This window comes from Solanum dulcamara, chromosome 11 (assembly GCF_947179165.1).
Source record: "Solanum dulcamara chromosome 11, daSolDulc1.2, whole genome shotgun sequence".
NCBI lineage: Eukaryota > Viridiplantae > Streptophyta > Magnoliopsida > Solanales > Solanaceae > Solanum > Solanum dulcamara.
Genome location: NC_077247.1, coordinates 62,052,968 through 62,074,808, shown reverse-complemented (window position 1 = coordinate 62,074,808; position 21,841 = coordinate 62,052,968). Strand labels below are relative to the sequence as shown.

At 32.5% G+C, this 21,841-nt stretch overlaps 3 protein-coding genes across 4 annotated transcripts; 1 reads left to right on the top strand and 2 right to left on the bottom strand.

Annotated features, from left to right (window-relative positions):
- Positions 1-3,127: 3,127 nt before the first annotated feature.
- LOC129874717 (uncharacterized) lies at positions 3,128-6,028 on the bottom strand. Its single transcript, XM_055950050.1, has 5 exons — positions 5,701-6,028; positions 4,849-4,946; positions 4,430-4,738; positions 3,658-3,706; positions 3,128-3,478 (listed from the first exon to the last, which is right to left on the bottom strand). Exons 1-5 carry the CDS (start codon positions 5,955-5,957, stop codon positions 3,400-3,402), a joined length of 792 nt encoding a protein of 263 aa, XP_055806025.1. The 5' UTR covers positions 5,958-6,028; the 3' UTR covers positions 3,128-3,399.
- Positions 6,029-11,253: 5,225 nt separating this feature from the next.
- On the top strand, positions 11,254-13,141 carry LOC129873669 (GDSL esterase/lipase At5g14450). Its single transcript, XM_055948805.1, has 5 exons — positions 11,254-11,708; positions 11,807-12,016; positions 12,082-12,239; positions 12,409-12,682; positions 12,800-13,141. The coding sequence occupies exons 1-5, from the start codon at positions 11,471-11,473 to the stop codon at positions 13,054-13,056; spliced, it is 1,137 nt and encodes a 378-aa protein (XP_055804780.1). The 5' UTR covers positions 11,254-11,470; the 3' UTR covers positions 13,057-13,141.
- A 133-nt stretch (positions 13,142-13,274) lies between these two features.
- LOC129873670 (SAGA-associated factor 29 homolog A) lies at positions 13,275-17,677 on the bottom strand. Of its 2 annotated transcripts, none has more exons than XM_055948806.1 (9): positions 17,340-17,677; positions 16,377-16,470; positions 16,078-16,154; positions 15,353-15,462; positions 15,179-15,264; positions 15,030-15,083; positions 14,018-14,168; positions 13,862-13,875; positions 13,275-13,648 (listed from the first exon to the last, which is right to left on the bottom strand). In XM_055948806.1, the coding sequence occupies exons 1-9, from the start codon at positions 17,455-17,457 to the stop codon at positions 13,546-13,548; spliced, it is 807 nt and encodes a 268-aa protein (XP_055804781.1). In that variant the 5' UTR covers positions 17,458-17,677; the 3' UTR covers positions 13,275-13,545. The 2 variants fall into 2 exon arrangements, with proteins under 2 accessions (XP_055804781.1, XP_055804782.1); XM_055948807.1 differs by having other exon boundaries at positions 15,353-15,459.
- Between the last annotated feature and the right edge of the window lie 4,164 nt (positions 17,678-21,841).

The window sequence follows — 21,841 nt, the reverse complement described above, 5'->3', positions numbered from 1 at the left end:
ATGGTCAAAGTGATCTTAAATCTGAAAATATTGAAGGTATGTCTGTCTTTAAAAAGTCAAACCCCTATTTGCCATGAAATGCTAATTAGTTTCTTTTTTTTAATTACAATAATGTCCACGCCGTGTAGCAAATATCTTGATAAAAAATAAGAATGTTCATGTTAATTTGCACACGCATCAATTATTTTATTAAATATATGATCCTTGCAATTAACAATTTAATTTAATCTCTTAAAAAAATTACTACATTAATCACTAGTCGCGGAACTAATTAGTCGCAGTGCCTTATTTATAAACGGACTTTTTCTTTTTGGCTCTTGGATCATTCTTTAAAGAAAAAAAGTCAAAAAATATTCTTAAACTATTTATAATGAACAAAAAATATCCTTCATTTATAATTTGGTTCAAAAATATCCTTACCGTTTATACTTTGATCCAAAAATACCCTTATAAATAGAGGACATTTTTGTTCATTTCAAATAGTTTAAAGGCATTTTTAACCCTTTTCCCTTCTTTAAATATTTTTATTCCTTTTTGAATTAATTTGAAGTTGCTTAGACTTTGTAAATAGTGGGAAAATTTAGTATAGAAAATGAAAAAGTAGATTAAATTATGCTACTTAACTACATATTGTTGTAACAACAAAAGGTAGTTCATTCTCCCCTGCCTTTCTTTTTTTGTCTTCATCTTTAAAATATGCCGTGAATTGCTCCAGCCACATTCATAAAGTTTAAGATTAAAACGTGCAATTTATGTTCTTTTTTCCTTTTGTAATAATTATGTAAATATTTAATTACGTGTTCAACTTATAGAGATTAAAAAAGGTTATTGTCTTTTATGAATCATTTGCACTTGGACAAGAGGGAGTTACTTTCAACTTCGTGAGTTTGAGTCACTAGAAAAGTGAAAACTGAGAATAAAATATATTTGAAGAAAATAATTGGTCAAAAACTCAAAACTAATATAAATGCAAAAACACTTGAAGTAATGTTCCAATAAGTCATTGCACCTTATCCATAATGAGAAAAACAAATGCGACAGCTCTAACTCACGTAACTCTTCTCCTTTTGTTGTTTAACGATAGAAGTTATTGATCGTTAATTTATTTTTAAGTTCTCAAAATTATAACTCTCATTAATTGTTAGGCAAAACATATCCTGCTATAATAGGTTTAAAAATAATATACATTTTTATTAGCGATGTATATAAATTACATCCTTGTAATTTGTAGGAGTAAAAGTCCGTTTGGATTGATTTATAAGTTGTTTTCAGCTTTTTTGAGTGTTTGGATGACCAACTTAAAGTCATTTTGTGCGTAAAATAAGCTCAAAAAAATAATTTGGTCTGTTTGATTTAGCTTATTTAAGGCAGCTTATAAGCCAAAAAAAATAAGTTGCGCTACCCTAACTTTTTATTTTTTAAGTGTATAAGCTATTTTAATTTATAAAATGCTTAAAATAAGTTAAGTCAAACAGACGCTAAATCATTCACACTTTGTTTATTTTCGTGGCAATAACAAGAAAAATTGCTCATCTTTTTCCTACCCCTTTTCTTTTGATTGCCTTTCCATATTTTTCTCCTTGCAAGTCAAAAAAAAAAGGAAAGATGCTTTACTGTATTATTGTATACGATATGACTTTCCATCTCAAAGTTGTGTGAAAGAGCAGACAAATAAAACAGTTGTTTATGATTCTCCCCAATCATTTCCTCTTCTTTTTTTTTTCATAGCTTAAAACCCGCCATCATCCAAGGAATAAAAGCACCAAATGTTGTTGCGGATCCACCTCTCCAGCAACGATCCATCTTAATCCAATAATTTTGATACGAAATTTATGTGAAAGTAAAGTAGAGACTCGTAATTTATAAAGTAAAATAAATTTAGCCGTAAGAACCTTAAAAGTCGGACTATTAATAATTCAAATTTTGAATTCTCCTCCTATTTTTTTTATGTATAGGCAAGACCTTTCCGTCTATTCATATTAATAATATCTACATGGTTGTCATCCTTTCTAGGACAATATCATGGTTTTGTTACGATTTTTTCAGAAAAAAAATACAGTACTTCATATCATCATACTAATAATAATAACTTCAAAGTTTTACAAAATATTCCCTTTTAAATAGTAACTTGCTAGCTACGTCTCTCAGTAATCTTGTAATTATAAAGAACATATTATCTTGCCATGCACATGATACTAATAATATGTGATCTTTCAGAGAAGGTGCTAAGCACTTTAAAAAGCGGATGTACGTAGAGGTTCATGGTTTGGTTTGAATCAATCAAATCGACTGTATATGTCAATTTGTCAAATACATAATACTAAATCAAACTAACATATTGAAGTAAATGTTGTTGAAACTTCTGGGGGGAAAACATACTCCCTCCGTTTCAAAAAAAATAACCTAATTTGACTTAATTCTAAATTAAAGTTATATCAAATGTACCAAAATACCCTTGAGGCGATTAGAACTTCTAGAATATGAGAAAAAGTTCCCTACGCTGAAGATGTTGATTCTCCCTCTCCTTCTCCTACCATATGAATGAAAATCCAATTGTTCCATTTTCCTTCTTGTTCATCAATCGGGAAATCAAGACAAACCGGGCACTACGGTAAGACGTGAAAACACCCGATCCCATTCCGACCTCGATATGTGGAATCGTCTTGGAAGGGATATAAGCACTGGATCTAGTTGTTTTTTCTATTGATTCAGTCCCATAAGCAATAGCAGGGATGGCAGCAGAGTTATCTTAATCTTGTGATCTTAAACATATCACATGAAAAATTAAAATTAAAATTTTATCAAAAAAGAAAAAGGGTCATTCTTTTTTAAACAGATTAAAAAGAAAAGGAGATCATTTTTTTTTAAATAGAGGGAGTACTTTGTTATGTTTCATTTTTAAATTAGACCAGGCAACATTATTTATTTGTTTTTTGACACAACTTATTCAAATCTATACTGGGAGACTTGATCCAGTTGATTATGATTCTTGTGTCTCTCGAAAAAAACGAATAAGAGAAGACATGTGAATAGAACCCATGCTAATGTCATGTGAATTGTTTTTCTGAACTCTTCCTATTAAAGTTTCTTCTTTTGGGGGACGACAATATCACAGTTATAGCATGACTCACTCCAAAAATAATATTTTTCAAGTATTCTACCATATTGTTACTTACCTGATGGTTGTTTCAATGTCTCAAAATAATAGTCCAAAAGTAACGTACAAATATAACAAAAGACGCTCTATTTGCTGCAATGACCTATACTGAAAGCAGAAATGTTTTCCTTCAGTAACATAATAATAAGCAAAATAAAGATGCTAAAATGAAGCAACCAAGCAGTATATAACGAAACCCAAGATGATAACAAAATTTGTAATGCTTTTATGGAGGACAAATATCATGTAACACTGGTCTTCTTCTTTTTCTTCCTTGAGGCAAAGCTACTGGGTCCAATCTCAAGGGACATGCGTTTTGCCCTGCCACCAAACAAATATTTGATGTTCACATGTAAAAATGTAAATGCCCATTGCCACACTTGGCCAAGCTTCTGCATATAAAATTTTGAGAAATGGTGCAAAAATAGAGGGGAAGGGCATTCTTATCAATACAAAACGTGTAGCAGAAGGAATCAAAAATTTGACAAAAATAGCCATACCGCTTAGAAAGCTCTCCAGCGTCATGGTTATTCTCTTCAGTTCCTCCATCTGATGACAGAAAATATAGTACGGTTTTTCATGCATTCACCAACTACAAATTCAATAGGCACTTACACTGACAAACACACACACCCCAAGTCGCCTTAAGCTGTTAAGTGAAACCTCAATACCATTTATATGCTTCTTGAATTCACAGAGCTCTATATCATATGCACTATGGTCTTATATATTTTGTTGTATAACAATTGGCTTTAGAAAAGAAAACAGAATAATTTCTTCATGAAATATATTTACGAGAAGGAAAAAAAAGGAATAACTTTGACCATATAGCTAGTTTCTCACATTGGAAAGCAAATATTAATCGAAAACCTCTGAAAGTAGGTAATACAGTTAATGTTGAGCTCCATCAGATTTATGATTATCATATTCAAGTAGCATGAGTTGCAATTCACTAGCCATGCAGTATGAAACGAATATATCTAGCACAGAAAAAGAAGAGACAGATAGCACATTCAATTCAAAGGTTTGATTGTGCAAGAACAGCGTTAAGCTTCTGCCCTACCATCGCCAAATTTGCATGCAGTGTAGGAATTTATGAATCTATCCTACATACAACCTAAGGTAGGGATAAGACTGCATAAACGCCACCCTCCCTAAACCCACTTGTGGGATTACATTAGGTATGTTGTTGTTATCTTACATACAAAGATATACGTGGGATTTTGGTAATTTCCACCCTATTCCCTTTTTAAGATTAATGATAATCCATACCTTCCCCAATAGCATCATCTTCTTCCTCTTCTGATTCGGAACCAGATCCCCATCGATCACCTCCATCATCATTGTCCCAGCGAGCACCAACTGGAGGCATCCAAAACTCGTCATCTTCTTCTGAGCCACTGTTCTTTCCAGAAGAATCCCTTATTTCGGATATAACCTTGCTAGCATCTTCTATTTCTTCCTTTTTGTTTTTCTTTTTGTCCCGACGACTAGCTTTGCTATTGATCTTCTTAGCCGCTTCATTATCTCCTTCCTTTTCTAGCCCTCCATTTTCCATTTCAGTTTCAGTTTCCTTTTTCTCTGTTCAAATTAGTGCATGTATCATTAGTGGTAGTCAGTAGAATGCACAAGAACATAATATACATACACAGCCCTCCTAATAAACAAGTAACTGGGGGCTCATAACAAACCTAACATTCTGAGAAACCGTTTCCCACTCATATGCTTCCATATGTGCTCCTCCGACTTATTAACTGTATCTCCTGTTAATTTACATATCAATTTTGACCTGCAAGAATTGCATACTGAATTACACTACAGATTAGATCTACCAGAAGAACAATAGGAAAGTACACATTTATCTGAATTTCTCCATAATTTCCAACAGATTTTGCTCCCAGCATGCAACAAATGACCAATTTCTGTGCTGTACATCAAAAGTATTCCAGCAGATTGCTACAGCTTTTAACAATTCAAATGAACATGTCATACTAAGGTCTTAAGCTGAATTTATGCTTTAAATTGAATATCCAATGTTCAAGCTGTATATCCCATTATGTTAATAGTAATGATGAACCACCCTGATATATCCCTGTTGTTTTTTCAGGCAAAAGGGAATAAAAGTGCAGCTCAATGCACCAAACTCCCGCTGTGTTACTTTATATTTATAAACTCCTCTCCCTCGCCTGAGAGAGCAATATATTGTTATAATGACAAAGGTTGAAAGCTCGCGACGAAGGAGCAGGAACAACAAACTGTAGCTGCTTATAGTGCAATCTTATTCAATAGGTCCAATTTCTCCAGTTCCGAATTAACTATACTTTTCCTGTATCATAGAGAAATTCACTCATTCTATAAGTTCCTACAAAAGTTCAATTATTACCAGAGTGCCATACGTCAAATTCGGAGGATATAATCCCAACTACAGTACTACTTCAAAAGAATCATTGAGGATAAATTGACTCTACCAGTGAATTAGCTGAAAGCACTTATATATAAAACCCTAGTAGAACAATTAAGGAAGGAGGAAATAGTTCAATTACCGATTCAGAGGATCTTGGTTAAACATATTGAGAGGAGGTTTATTCTTAGAAAGAGCAGCATCAATTAGACCCAATCGGCAGTGCTTGCTCTGGGCATACGAGTCTTTAGCGTGTTCCGGCAGCTCATGCCCTGTTTGAACGCATTTGAAGCGGCCATTCTCCAATTTTTTGAAAGTCGGATTTCCCAGCAGCTTGTAACCTTCTTTTCCAGTGGATCCATCGCCTTCTTCTCCTACTCCACTTGCTTTCTTCCCCATAGCTTTTTTAGCTTGTAGAGGAGTTGAGTTTCCGTTAGGGCAAACCAGACGGTTTAACTATACCTAAATTCTTTTTGAACCCCCACTAGAAGAGGAAATAGGAAATTAAGTCCGTATTATTTTCTAAATTCTTTTTGAATCCCCATAGAAGAGGAAGTAGGAAATCAAGTCCCTATTATTTCTCAAGTTTTTTTTGAAACCCCACTAGAAGAGGAAATAGGAAATCAAGTCCCTCTGTTTTAAGGGAATAGGCGATTAATGGACTTTCGGATATTCTCTTTTGGTTTTTTCTGCATAGAAGAACAAGGAGACAGTTTCTTCTTTTCTTTTGGCAACAAAAGCTTTATATATAGCTGGTTCCATTTTATAAGATCCACTTTACTTTTTTCGTTTATTTTTAAAAATATATATTTTCTTTTTATTATCAGGTGGTTGGAAAGATAAATTATAGTGGAATGAAATAGAGCTCTATCCAATGATGTTCACGTTCTTTCGAATAGTAGACTTATCGTAATTTCAAAATTAGGTTAACTTTCTTTAATTTTTTGTTATGAAAGTGATAGCCATTTCATTTAGATGAATCGCTTCGCATCTCAAAGTGTTTACACCCCTCAATTGTCGAAGTTCTATCCAAATATCTCATTCGAGAACTTGTACAGAAAAGATTTTTTGCGGCATATCAGTTCTTCTATACCAACTTAGTTGTTTGGTGTTATTATTAATATAACAATCAGTACAATATAGGTTTGCTCGAGTCAATCTTGACCATATGTGTATATTGAAATAATATGATATGTTTAATTCCACAAGATTCTAAGATAATTTTTAATAGGCCATGTATCAAATAACTATCATTGTTTATCAATTTCATATCCAGTCAAATACTCATATACTAAATGATGATTATAGAAACTGGATGATGTTGAATCCATGAAAAAGCTCTGCCATGAACATTTTTCGTGAAAGTTATATATAGGGGTGTGCAAAAATTGAACCGACGAATAAATCGAACCGAAAAAATGTTATTGGGCTATTGCTATTGGGTTAACGAATTTTTATTGGTTTTATAAAAAAATTATCGGGTTATTGATTCAGTATCGATTTTTAGTATTGAGTTATTGGGTAAACCGATAACCATTAAGACGATAGTAATGTATTACTTTACCCTTCATAAATATTAAATATTGATAATAATTGAACATAACTAGACACTATATCAGTACGCTACTTCTACTTCTCACTAGGCCTCTTTAATCTTTACTCAAAAACTAAAGATTAAAGTAAGAACTAAGAATTGTTCAAGATTGTCTTGTTGGAGTGCTTGGTTTTAATTTTAGTTTTACTTGTAATTATAGCTTTTGCAAGTTCGTCAAAATCTGTAATTTGATTAACATCAGAAATTCCATATTATGTTTTGGTTGTAGCATGTAATTGTAGCCTCCGTACTACATCTGTTCTTATTGATGCAATTTCTCATAATCTTTCTTATTTTAATATATCAAAACATTTACAGGCTTACAATCGATTTGCTTGTTTTACTGTATCGCGCCAAATTGTTAGAGAAGAAAAGTCATATAATTATTTTACGAGCATTTTCTTATTGGGTAAATTGAAAATCGAAACGTTAACAATAAAAAACCGATAAATCAAAAATCAATAAAAAAAACATCTTATTGATTTGTTATTGATTTAGCGTATTTAAAAATCAAAAACCAATAAACCAAATCGATAATACATAAAATCGAATATAACCGACCGATGCACATCCTTAGTTATTGACGATTCTAGTCTCTATTTGGTCAAACTTATAAAATCAACTTATTTTGAAAAGTATTAAAATGACAGCTCGGTGCACTAAAGCTCCCGCTATGCGCAGATTCGGGGAAGGGCCCGACCACAAAGGTCTATTGTACGCAGCCTTACCTTGCATTTCTACTAGAGACTGTTTCCAAGCATTTTGATGAGAATTAGTTTGTATTTGACTAATAAATTTAAAAAATACTTTTGAGTAGCAATTAGTGTTTGATCAAGCTTTTTAAAAGTGATTTAAAATGTATTTTTTTCAAAAATACTTTTTTTAAAAGTACTTTCAGGGAAAGCTACTCTTTTATTTTATGAAAAACAACTTCTTCTGTTTTCCTAAAACACTTTTTTCTCTCAAAAGAATTTTTGTGTGGCACATAGTTGTATATATCAGACCAAAAAAAAAGGTACTTAACCTACTTTAGCAATTTTTAAGCGTTTTAATTTTAGTTATCTACCTGATTTTCTATGTTGATTCAAATTCTGAAAATCCTTTCTGATGTGGTTCAATTTCCCCTGCAGAAATTGCGAGTTATATCTTATTTAAAGCTTCTAGGAAGTCATCCATCATAACTTGAATTTCAAAATCTCTCAAATACTCCCTTCATTGTAAAATAAATGGTGTTTTCATTTTTTAATTTTATTTCAAAATAAATGATGAAATGGATAATTTATTCATTACTAAACTAAACAAACTAAACAGAACTATTAAAACCCTTGACAATATCCCATTGGGATCGTAGAAGCAAAGGTATTACTACTAGTGCCGTTGTTATTACACAATTGAACATCAAGAGCCTATTAATTGGATGGGTTTATAACTTGTATAGTTATAAGTTACGGATTTCTAATTTATGGTTTTTGATTTACTAGTTCTGTGTACGTGCTTTACACGTGTATTTGACGTCAATTAATAAAATTATATATATTAAAAATAAAATTATTTAAGAAAAAACAATTGATGTTAAAATAAATATTATCTCCATCTAATAAATAAGAAGAATTTCATGTAGGAAGATTAAAAAGTTATTTTAAAAAATGGGAACCTCTTTCTTTAATATTTTTAATATTTTGTTTATTTATATTATTTACCATAATTTAAATATAAAATCTAAGTAAGGTAAAAATGTTAATTTTATAGTTTTAAAGGTTATTACTTTTAATATATTTCAAATAAGAAAAGATTCTTCTTTTTTTTCAATCAAAAGTCCAAGAAGGTGCTTTGTGTGGGTTTAGGCATTGACCTCAACCTGTAGAAAAAAATACGTACATGGAGGAGGACATAGACCATAGCCTCCTGAACAAGGAAAACGATGAGGTAGACCATCTCTTTGCTCATATTTGACAAAAATATCCGCTTAAAGAGCATGACGAGATTACCACATATACAAGTGGATGTTATGCACAAAGACAATATCAATATACAACTATCCAAGGCCAACATCATTAGTCACAAAATGGTTATTCCTTTGTTTGAACCTAAAGTTAGGAATTTCTTGTTGATCAACACTCAACAAAGCTCTGATAGTAGCAGGTTGCAAACTAAGATTTTTTATTAGTAGCTTCTCCCAAATTTGCCAAGTGATCAGCTACCATATTTCCCTCTCAGTAAGTATGCACAAAAATAAAATTCTTCCCATTGGAGAGCTGGTTGATCTGATCAATAACATGAAAAATCTGTCAAGAAATCTTCGTTTTGTGATTAATCATGTTGATAATCAATTGGGAGTCAGTTTCTACAAACACATTGATGATACCCTTTACAGTGCAGATTTTCACACCTCGAAGAATAACCTTTGCTTCCGCTATATTATTGTTACACACTCCATAGTTTTCTATATAGGCAAGCATGAAACTTCCATCACTGTTTCTGATGATTCCACCTCCTCCTTCACTATCTGGATTTTCTTTGCTGCAGCCATTTGTGTTGAGTTTGTGCCAGCCATTAGCTGATTTCTGCCATATAACCATCTTGATATTGATTACTTGCTTAGCTTTTTCAATAATTCTACAGAGTTCGTGTTGTTCAATAATGCTTAGCTTTTTCAATAATGAGACAAGTCTTTATGTTGTTGATCGACAATAGATTTTTTTTTGTTATCTGATTTTTGTATTTGCAGATCGAAATTGGAGGATACTTTGGGTTGATTTTGAGGGAGTTGTGTTTTGGGATTGTTTGTAGGCTTGTGTGAGTCATTATCCCCCGTCGAATTGTTGTCAGTATTGGGTTCTCCAGTAGAAATTGAAAGAGGAGAGGTGTGAATAGTAGTTATTTTGCTCAGGTGAGCTGGTGGGTTGTGGTTGAGAAAGGGGTTGCTGTCAAGTTTCTGTTGGGTGCAGCAGGTGGATCGGGGGTAGGGGTTGAGGTTCCCCTGTTTGCATAGTTACCGTTGGTGTGAAGAGTTTTAGAGAGAGAAAAAAGTTGTGAATATTCTTTACTTTTTAAATAAGCAAAATTTTAATGTCTTAAATATTAGGATTTCTTACTAATTATATATAAGTAAAAATTTAACAATTATAACTTGAACTAATTTTAAAGTGCAGAATATTAGGATAACAACTAAATAAAAATTATACGTGCAAGCTTAGCGATTATTATTAACGGAAGAAAAAATAATAATATTGTACATTCACTGCGCATTACCAACTTGAAAATACATTTTTTAAAGATGGAAAGAAAAATCAATACATCATCAATTTTGATTTAATTACTTGAAAACACAATTCGAGCAAGTACACTGATAGATGTGATGATTATTTCTTAAAATCAACTCTTAAATCATGCTAACAAAGAAGAACAAAAAATCAAATAAAATAAATATTTGAACTTTACAAACCTCATGACCACGAGCATCCATGATTTGATTGGAGGCCAACAACTTTAACTTATACAGTACATATAATTGTTTACATGCTAGATTTTAATTTGGATTAAACCATAAATAATTCCATAAATTAAGATTCCCCCCCCCCCCCACTAATACACGTAGGGATCCAAAATTATTATATCCTCTCTTTTTTTTTAATTAAATGGTTAGATCATTGAGAAATTCTTTCTGTCTGTGGGGAATTAGTATCCTTATTCCTTAATTTCTTAATTTATTTAAGAAAAAATAAAATAAAACAAAGAGGTCTTTTTAGTTTGAGAAAATAATAATTAGAAGTCTTTTTCTAATTATAGAATATTAAAGAATATTTATTATAGTTAATATTAAAAAATATTTATTATAGTTAATATCATTAAAAGGAAAGAAAAATGGCGAAAAAACAATTTTGTCTAAAACGGAGTCTTTTAATGAAGGGCAAAAAATTTAATCAACATTTTTAAGTTTTAGCATATATATATTAATATTATTGTTATTTTTAGCTTAAAAAGAAGTAGTAAAAGTACTTTTTACCCTTATCCAAACACTATAAAAGCACTTTTTTCTTTAAATCTTACATGAACATTACAAAAATGCTTATAAACACATAAAATAAGCAAAGCCATTTTTTGTTTGTTTACTACGGATACTACTGGGTTTAGCCTGATGGTACGGTTGTTTTTATCAGTAAAAGCAATTCAACAGGGCTTTTTCTAGTTTGAATAGGTTACAACAGAAAAAAACAAAAGAGCAGTAACGAGATTAATGCCACTGCGCATTTTTCCCCAAATACTTCAAAAATTTACACCACAGAGCACATTGTTGGCCAGTGTCCATTGAGCAATAATGGAATGTGCAACAGTAATGTTATCACTAGTACTACTACTGGCCCCGTTGAAGAAGATCACTAGTACTGCAATAGCACCATGCGATTTTCCGGCAATATACAATTTCGGGGACTCAAATTCGGACACCGGTGGTATCTCTGCTGCATTTGAACCAATACAAGCACCTTATGGTCAGAGCTTCTTCCATGGACCTGCCGGAAGGTTTTCAGATGGCAGACTTCTCATTGACTTCATCGGTAACATTACTTCGATCCAGATCAATATCATTACTCATACTGAAAAATAGGGGTACGTAGTTGATTGATTTACTGTGGATGTTAATTCTTCTCTGCAGCTGAACACATGAGATTACCTTACTTGAGTGCCTATCTAGATTCCATTGGCTCGAATTTCAGGCACGGAGCTAATTTTGCAACAGGAGGATCCACCATTAGGAGGCAAAACGAAACTATATTCCAAAGTGGTATAAGCCCCTTCTCCCTGGATGTTCAAATCGTGCATTTCCATCGTTTCGAATCCAGAACTGAAGAGCTCTATAGACAAGGTAAACATAACTAACCCAACCCTATCATTTCCATCGTTTTAAGCTGATTTCACACAATGTCTCAGATAAGAACAAACTCCCAAGACCTCACGATCTTTCAAAATCTCTCTACACAATTGACATAGGTCAAACTGATTTAGCTGTTGGCTTCCGCGAGATGAGTCATATACAACTTCGAAGAGCCATACCAGACATAATAAACCAGTTTTCTGCAGCAGTAACGGTAGTATATCCAACTTTCAACAATTTTATCATGAGTTTAACTTGTATATGCTATCAATATAATTACATGCATCTCATTTCTATAATAAGTGTAATTGTTACTTAGAAAATAAAAGGCAAACACCTGCTACAACTAGTTCAATCTATGTCTCGTAAATTTTGTTTGACAGCGTTTATATCATCAAGGAGCGAGGGCATTTTGGATACATAACACGGGTCCAATCGGTTGCTTACCAATAGCCACATTATACCTCAGAAATCCAAAACCAGGTGTTCTTGATAACTATGGATGCTTAAAGAGCCATAATAAGATGGCCTTAGAGTTCAATAGACAGCTGAAATCCAGGGTAAGAACATTAAGGGCAGAGCTTGGGCATGCTGCTATAACATATGTAGATGTCTATGCTGCCAAGTACGAATTGATCAGCAATGTCAAGAGCCAAGGTATATGTTAGTACACAAACACAACAATAATTTTACCATACACTACTTGTTTCGTACCAAGACTTAGACAGATGAAAAGAAATCATTTACTCTGTTGGCTTTAAAATATTGAAACAGATTTCGTGGAATCCCACAAAATATGTTGTGGGTTACACAAGGGGAACACGCATGTATGGTGTGGGCAGAAAGGAATAGTGAGAGGTGCAGAAGTATTTGGAGGGGCTTGTGTCAATCCTTCAGATTACATAAGCTGGGATGGAGTACATTACTCACAAGCTGCTAATCAATGGATTGCCAATCATATACTAAATGGCAGTTTCTCTGATCCTCCCATTCCCATCACTCATGCTTGTCATAAACATCTTCACTACTAGAAATCTTGTATTATAAATATGCATCTTAACTAGTGGTTTTATATCTATGTCAAGAAAAATCTTGTTCTTTTCCTTTACTTACACATTATTCATACTTACTGTAGAAAAGAAACTAGTTTCTAGTATAAAGTCGATGACAAGCTCCCTTGTTAAGAAATTGGTTAGCAAGGGAGAGAAATTCCCGACAAACTCAGGGACCTTAATAAACACAGTACAAATTTACAACTCAAAATACTCAGATTTTATTTTCATGATTTTCATGTCCAACTACTGTACACCAAGAACACTAGAAAAAATCGTACAACAGAGATTTTTTGATAAATACATTGTACGACATAGATAATGTTTTCTTTTTCTGGATAATTAGCAATGCCACGAATTAAATGTGAATAGGTTCACAGCTCACCCTTATAAGACTACTAGATACATACAGCAGATAGTCCAAATTTAGCCACTCTGGACGTGTAAAGAGTCATAAATAACTATATTTCACTGGCGATGTCCATCTGGAAGAGCAACAACCTGGTTACAGGGCACCATGCGTTTAGGTAGAGACCCATCTTCCTCATCATCATCAAACTCCAATGTGTAACTGCAAAAGGGAAAACATAATGCTTTAAATCCATGAAAAAAATATCAGGAGTCAAAAATTTGGAAATGCAACAGTCAATTTCAAGAAAGAAGCCATTGATTCCAGTTTTCCGTTTAATCAAAAGTCATTGCTCAATTACTGAGTAATATAGAATCTTAAGCTCATTGCTGATCTAAGAGGCCTGGTAAGGAAATGAAAAGGAACATCACTTACTCGTCGTTCTTCCTCTGGAAATTGTTTTAACATTTGGACCATCACATGCAAATGTAAGTCGAAAACCAATCAGTTCCTCAATACTTATGATATTTTTAATATCTCAATAAAGAAAATCCAGACAAACTACGACAAAGGAAAACTAGATATTGATACCTTGCGGGCCTGGACTACTGTGGCTTTGTACAGGGCTGTGGTTCCTGGATAAACTGCCAAAACTTGTTTGCCAGGAGGGAATTCTGGCACGATTGAAAGATCAGTTACCTTGGGAAAAGGTATAATATGTGACCAGGGTAGCTTGTACTTTCTGTAATTGGCAAAAGAATAGAACCAGTAATTCTAGTAAGAAGGTGAATAATCATTTAGTAAGCAAAGCAGTTGCTGAAAAAAAAGCCACGTAGATATCAATGAACAAGCTGAACAGCAGCCTCTCAAAATACAAAGAGTGAAAAGCCACAGTTATGCTGTAATCGGTTATCAGTCATCAAATTCTTCAGTAGAAATATTAAGCTTACAGGAAATGAGATAGCGCAGAATCTTAATCACAAATATCCACAAGAAGGTGCTGACGACAGATATGTGTACAGCAACTTGTCAGACAGCTGAGAGTATCTTATGGACTACTTACTTGAGGATTGCAGTCAACAACAAATCGCAAAAAAGGACAAAATTCAATTGATCTGTATCATCCATCAAAAGTACTAAAAGAGGGGAAAAAATAAGTCACCAAAGTTCCTCAATTAGTTGTTCAAGTTGGAAGCTCAAAAAGTGAGGTCAATTTTTTTGTGTAAGGAGGTCACATCATCAGACAAGATATTAACTTTTTGATTTTCTAGTTTTCTCCAATTGAAGCATATGATTTGTTAGTCTCATGGGAAACTACAATAGAGTTTTAGCGAGGTCCTAGAAGGAGCTAGAAAATCTCTTTAGTGTCCCATTCTTTTACCTTATATTCCCAAGTCTTTGTAATTCTTGCACAGCTTCTTAGTTATGGAAAGCATTCAATAATACTTGGACAAGGAAGTTACTGAAGTCTCTTCATCACTCTTTCTCCCCCATCCCCACACCCCCAAGATAAAATGCACAAACAATCAAAGGAAAGTACACAAGCAAAATGTAAATAGGCAAAAACAATCAAAAAATATCGAAAGATCAATTGTAAGGCTACCTCTGGCCACCACCTTCCTCATCATCGCCTGGCTCCTCATCTAAAACTTCAAATCTGTACAGGGAGATAGAATGTTAATACAAAATATATGTAAGTGAATCCAGTATAGATCAATTTTTTTTAACTTGAAGCTATGTCACAGAACTTACTCCTTTGATTCTTTATCATAATGAGTAACTTTAACAATAACCCACTCATCCTTTTCACCATCTTCTTGTGCAACTCTAGCAGCCACCTAGTGGTAAAGAATTAATTTACTTTAGTTGAACGATATTATGAGACATTGAAAAGGAATGATTCACTTCCATGTAATCGATCCATACTTGTTCACCCTTCAGGCTAGCAAAGAACTCCTGTTGATTTCGCATGGAAGGAGAGAGCCTAGGAATGTCAGAATCAACTTTCATCCTCTTCTTTTTCTGCTCGTTGCCTTCTGTCATCCATGCAAGTCCAAATGCATTAACCAAGGTGAAGCAATTAAAATTGAAGATCAAAAATAGAATTGAGTCTATTAATAGTTTAAGCAAAGAGCACAAGTCTTTTTTTAAAAATTTCATAGAATAGGTATTTGATGCATTATGCTCAAAGATAATTTTGTTTTTCAAGATTTTCCTTTTCTAATTTTGTTTTTCAAGATTTTCCTTTTCTCTTTCTCCGTGTTTTGGAACCATTTTTTTCCTTAAAAGGAAAAGAAGTTAACAACACCACAAGACAAAAAGTTCCGTTATCAAATTAACAACCAAGATAATTTTTTGTATTTTCCTCAATATCCCAAATTATTGTGCCTTTATTGTCCTTTCTAAAGCTCGATTTATCATAGACCTCAAGTTAAGGATACTCAAATTAACGTATAAGTACTATTCAAGTTCTTTAGAGGAGGCAGACACATATACAACTTAAAAGTATACAGGTACAGTTAGTGTACCACAAGTAACAAGAAGCAATAACCAACATCCAAAAATCACATACTATATTGTAAGCCAAGAATTAATTTAGAGCGTAAAACAAGAAGTTTAATGATTGTTATGTTAATCAATTGTAAACACACCTATCCTTCTTCGTTGTTGCCCAGCACCTCCAGCGGGGACCATTGCATCCAGTTGGCCCAACAACTGGTTGGAGATACTACAATCGAAGGGCCAGGAGGGAGAAAGAAATTAATTTCATTGAAAATGAAAATACAACACGTATCACTATGAAACATGACTTGTAAGAACAAACATTTCGAGTTGCATAAAACTAACACCACGTAGCTCAATTTGGAAAACATAGAAAGTTGTGAGTCAAAAATCACCACACCCACCCTTAACCATCCTCTAAGCAAAGAAATAGTGCAAAGATAAATACCTCATCTCACTTTCGGAAAGCTCTTTAGCTTGAGTGTATAACATCTTAAGTTTTGACAGGGAATTGTCACCTGGTTTCTCAACCGCTTCTGGAGCTGCAGAAGGAATAGGGAAGTGCCCAAATGTTAAGTGGTCATAATATTTACACTAAATGTAGGTAAATACATGTCACATGCAAGTTTTCTACTTCAAATAAGTCAATGATCTTCGCCAATAAAACTAGTGCTTAATTTTATTATTTGTTTTTTGACTTTTGGGAAATCACGCAAACTAGAATTTATTAGAACTTTCCAATTCTTTGTTGGACATGATATTCTGTGGATTCAATCCTAAAAAACATTAGAATCTATTAAATTCACTTTACGGTTTATAATGGTGATTGCAATTACTTTCTCAACTTGGAACAAGGGAGGAACTTGAACTTATCAGAGAAAAGATGTAAAATTCAAACGAACTCTGTAGATTCCTAATACCAAAAAAGGGGAGTCACGAATGCCTAAATTACTTAGTAACTAATCATATAGAAGCAAAAACACAATCAAAAATCAGTTGGATAACCCCATAAACCAGTGGCATTAGAACCTAGAACCTCTCACTCTACTAGGATATGATGTACACAACCTACCCTAATGCAAGCATTAGTAGCTGCTTCCCCGATTCGAACTTGTGACCTATAAAAACTATCAATACAAGACCAATACACATCAAATTATCACTTAAAAGATTCTACTTTTTTCACAAAGTATGGTAAATACAAAGGATTTAAGCAGGTCATTAATTACTGTCTATCATAGAATTTGCCTGTTATAAATTACCTGATTGTATAAATGTTTATTTTCAGTGCATTCAACTTCTAACCACTTTCTTCACTAACTCTAATTTAGCCAGCCACATATATAATTTGTGATCAGACAAGTAAAAATTAACAACAATAATAATAATAATTTAAAGTTGAAATACTGACTGTTTTGAAGCTTTTTGTGCATCTTATTGATTTCAAGGAGGACTTCCTCTTGCTCTTTCCTTAAACGATCAAGCTCCTTCGATTTTTCCAACATTTCGGCAATGTCCGGTGACGACATCTTACTTTCTTTTCCGATGAGATCGGAAATTCCAGAAGATTCGGTACCTAACCCAGAAGGAGGAGAGATTATTAGAGCTCCAGCTAAATCATCGTCGTCTTAGGTTGTCGGAGAAGACCGCACTGCAGTTCTAATTGGGAGAAAACTTCGCCTGAGAGTTGCTTGATTTCTGATGAGAAAAGTCCTCTTTGCCCCTTTGATATTTTGCTTTTCACTATTACTATCGGAGACGAGTATTGAAAATGTCCTAAAACTTATTGCAAATTATTAATTTTATTTCTAAAATATTGATAATTTTAAAAAAAAAATTATCTATTTAATTAACTGAATTTAATTATGTTTTTACGTTGCAATATGAGTGAATAATACCTTTAAATTTTCTTCAAATTTAAAAATGTTTCAACATTTTTTTTAATTTTTATTAAAAGTCTCACACTTCTATAAAAATTTGAATCTACTGATTATTTCATATGTCGATCAAATACTTCTCTCTTTCTGCTACTTAACATAAGAATAACAAATAAAAATAGCAAAAAACATGTGATGGAATATTCTTCCTCTTGCCAATACTTATGGGTCGTTCCTTAGGATTAGTGAGATTATTTTATACTCCATGTGTCACAAAAAAATTATATCTATAAAAATATTAATAAACAAAATATGTATAGAGGAAGAACATAGAGTATTGGCAATTAAAAAGGATGAAGAACATACTATATACAGTATAAAAATATAATGAAAAAAAATATATTAATTTTTGTCTTGAATTTTTAAGGTAACACTTATTTTGAAATATTTTTTTTTTCTGAGATAATACTTATTTTGTGGCAAAGGGAGTATTGGTTTGATGATTTTTCATATATTAATAGGTGTAATTTTGAGATTATTCATACTATAATTAATAAGTAGAGGATCACATTTATAATTAATAGGAAAAAGGATCACATTTATCCTTCTATTATGTGAAACAGATGATTTTACCCTCTTGTTTTATTATTGATGTAAAAATACGTTTGTGTTATAAAATAAACCAACTTAGCAAAGTAATGAGAAGGAGAGAGAGTAAGAGGAAGAAAAAGAGTTGAGAGATTTCGATATTAGTGTATTTTTGTATAACACTCCCCCTTGGTTGTTTATGTATAAAAGAAATATATATATAAATATATATATAATTACTTGTAATACACATTATTTGCCCCCTCATTACTTTTATGATGAAGATCATAATTACATCCTCTATGCTTAAGTTACTTGCAGGTTGCCTTCTTGATTGGAGTCCATCAAATGATAATGTACCTCGTTAACACCTTATTAGAAAAAATTCAGTGAAAAAAAACTTAATGAAGGAAAAAGAGTACACACATCTGATAATACGCCTTGAGTGTTGCCTCATTAAAAACCTTATCAAGAAAATTCAGTGGGACAAAACTTTGGTTAAAAAAAAAAGAGTACAACGCATATTTTACTCCCCCTGATGAAAATGCAATTCGTCTCATCATTATTAATTCAGAATGACCTACTCGCTCATGCCATAGAAAAAATGTATTTAGATCAGTAAACTTTTGGTTTACGATCAAATGTGCTTCAATTGCACTAATTTTTGCATAATATAGGCCAGACGACAAAGTTGATAATTTTTTCAAAATATATTTCTGGCCTGAGACACTCTTGGTTATACCAATATATTCAATATTCATTTCATTTAGTGTCTCAACATGATATCCATTTCTGCGGATATCTTTAAAACTTAACAAGTTTCTTGGGGATTTAGAAGAGAATAGTGCATTTTCTATAATAATTTTTATCCTCTTAGGCAGAATTATAATAACTCTTACGGAGCCTTTAATCATTTTTGAATTATCAGAAATTGTAGTAGCATTTGCTTTCCTTCTAAGTAAGTTGGAAAAATATTTCTCATCTTTAAAAATAGCATGAGTTGTTCCACTATCAATTACATAAATATCCTTGTAATTGATTATTGATCCAAACAAAATTTGAGGCATATTCATATTTTTCTTCAAAAAGAAATAAGGTAGACGTTATAATTAAAATATGACTCATTATACAAATTTTATTTATTTACATGAATTAAAATATATATATATATTATTTAGTATAGACAAATAAAAAGAAAACTATTTAGATGCATATGCTCAATATTATCTTTAGAGATAAAGTTTATCTTTGGATTATTTTTTGCTCTCTTTAAAAATGTCTGATATAGCTAAACCAGACGTTTTGACGATTGGCAAGTCCGTGACCAATGCCCATACCTCTACATCTATGACATATACTTTCTGAATTTTTCTTTGGTATAGCTTCTTGCTTTTCACTCTTCTTTTTATGTTGCTGATCATTTCTCGGTGCCAGACGAGCATCATGATTATAATTTCTTTTTTCGACAACGATCAAGACTGGGGCCATGACCTTTTGCTCGTTGGTTAAAGTTTGCCTGATTTACTTTAGGGAGTGACAAAGAACCAACAGACCGACTATCATGACTTTTTCATTAACAGTTCCTTATGGCGTTAACAATAAGAATATGATAAAGTAATTCAAAATATTTTTTAAAACTTTTTTCGCGATATTGCTGCTGCAGGAGCATATTTGCAGGTGGAAATGTGAAATATATTTTTTCAAGTTTGTCTTGCTCAGTGATTTCTTCTCCGCATAAATTTAACTGTGCTATAATTCTAAACAAGACAGAATTATATTTAGTTATATTTTTAAAATTCATTAATCTCAAATTGAGTCAATCATGGCGTGTCTGTGGAAGGATGACCAACTTCAGGTGGTCATATCTTTCTTTTAGATTCTTCCACAGTTTAAGAGGGTCTTTTAATGTGAGGTACTATAATTTTAACCCCTCGTCAAGATGGTGACGGAGAAATATCATGGTTTTGGCATGTTCTTAACTAGATGTCATATTGTCATCTTTGATGGTGTCTGCCAAACCAATCGATTCTAGGTGTATTTCAGCATCTAGTGCCCATGATGAATAACATTTTCCAGATATATCAAGAGTAACAAATTCAATTATAGAGATATTAGACATTTTAAATAAATAAAATTCTTACCCTTTTGTTACCTTTTAAAATTAGCTCAAAGTGATGGAGGCTCGTGGTGATAACGTGATAAAATAAACTAACTTAGCAAATTAATAAGAAGGAGAAGGAGTAAGAGAAAGAAAAAGAGTTGAGAGATTTCAGTGTTGATGTGTTTTTGTATTGCAAATGCGGTGCCTTTTATAGGATAGTACAAGACGCATGAACATAAAAATACTATTCATTACATTAAAAATGACCACATATACATCCACTTTTTGATTTCTTTTATAACACTTTGCAAATATACCACTATCTATTAGTTTAAAAATGGGCAGAGGAATAGTGTCTAGAAAGGAATTCCGAAAAAGTAAGACGTAAACTTCCATTAAAGAATTTCACGATCCCCATTTGTTTTTACTGTATTTAAAACTATTAAATTGCTTGTGCTTCACACACGACATTACGTCGTGATTTGTTTAGAAAAATTTAGCCGTGACTAAAAAAATTATCATACCACCAGGCACCAACAATAATTAAAGAAAAACTTAAGGCATACTTTCTTCTGTAATCTTATACTAACGGGTTTTCGAGGAATAGTTATCAATTGAGAAGAGACTGTTCATGATTTTCTCTAAAAATAGATGGTAAAAAAAAAGAATTACTTGAGACAACCAAAGAAGAAAGGCAACATTTAAAGCTTTCACAAATACCGTCTTTATTAGAATGTGATTAATTTTGATGTGGGATTTTTTTCTCACAAATTTAAACTTAATCAAATTTCAATATAAATATTAAATATAAGTGAAAAGAAAACTTTTGACAAATTAAATGATGTTGAGTATATGTCATAATGAGACCGGGGAAGAAAAACTAACCTTTGTAAGTGCCTGCCCTTTGGCTATAGGGAAAGCTTTTCCGTCGGTTACCCTCTCTGTCACTGTATCCGTAGTTAATACGGAATATTAGGAAAACTTTCATAAACGATGCGACGTTCTTTCTTTCAAATGATGCCAGTGTGTCACATCACTGCTAACTTTTGGTTAGTTTTTTTTAATTTTATTCTTTTGGTTTATGCGTACATTTGGTATTTATGTTGAAATTCAATTAATTCAGATTATGCATTATAAGACCAATTTTAAGGGATAATGCTAATATGATCTTTTCTGTTTTTATTAAAGGAAAAAAATTACAATCACCCATGACCTCATTTTATATATAAATCCCACTTAATTTGGGATACAATTTAAATTTCCCGCTCATAAGACGTGCTGGAACATGTCACCGACAATGGTTGACTTGACACTAATTTTTACCAAAGAACAATTAAAGTTCCAAGT

Excerpts from the sequence above, each read along its gene's own strand:
- LOC129874717 (XM_055950050.1), bottom strand. The coding sequence starts at position 5,957 with ATGGGGAAGAAAGCAAGTGGAGTAGGAGAAGAAGGCGATGGATCCACT. Across the intron at positions 4,739-4,848 it reads ACGGTTTCTCAGAATGTTAG|AGAAAAAGGAAACTGAAACT; the intron begins GTTTGTTATGAG and ends TAATTTGAACAG. Across the intron at positions 3,707-4,429 it reads AGATGATGCTATTGGGGAAG|ATGGAGGAACTGAAGAGAAT; the intron begins GTATGGATTATC and ends TTCTGTCATCAG.
- LOC129873669 (XM_055948805.1), top strand. The coding sequence starts at position 11,471 with ATGGAATGTGCAACAGTAATGTTATCACTAGTACTACTACTGGCCCCG. Across the intron at positions 12,017-12,081 it reads TGAAGAGCTCTATAGACAAG|ATAAGAACAAACTCCCAAGA; the intron begins GTAAACATAACT and ends ACAATGTCTCAG. Across the intron at positions 12,683-12,799 it reads CAGCAATGTCAAGAGCCAAG|ATTTCGTGGAATCCCACAAA; the intron begins GTATATGTTAGT and ends ATATTGAAACAG.
- LOC129873670 (XM_055948806.1), bottom strand. The coding sequence starts at position 17,457 with ATGTCGTCACCGGACATTGCCGAAATGTTGGAAAAATCGAAGGAGCTT. Across the intron at positions 16,471-17,339 it reads GCACAAAAAGCTTCAAAACA|CTCCAGAAGCGGTTGAGAAA; the intron begins GTCAGTATTTCA and ends TTCCTTCTGCAG. Across the intron at positions 15,084-15,178 it reads TATGATAAAGAATCAAAGGA|ATTTGAAGTTTTAGATGAGG; the intron begins GTAAGTTCTGTG and ends CTCCCTGTACAG.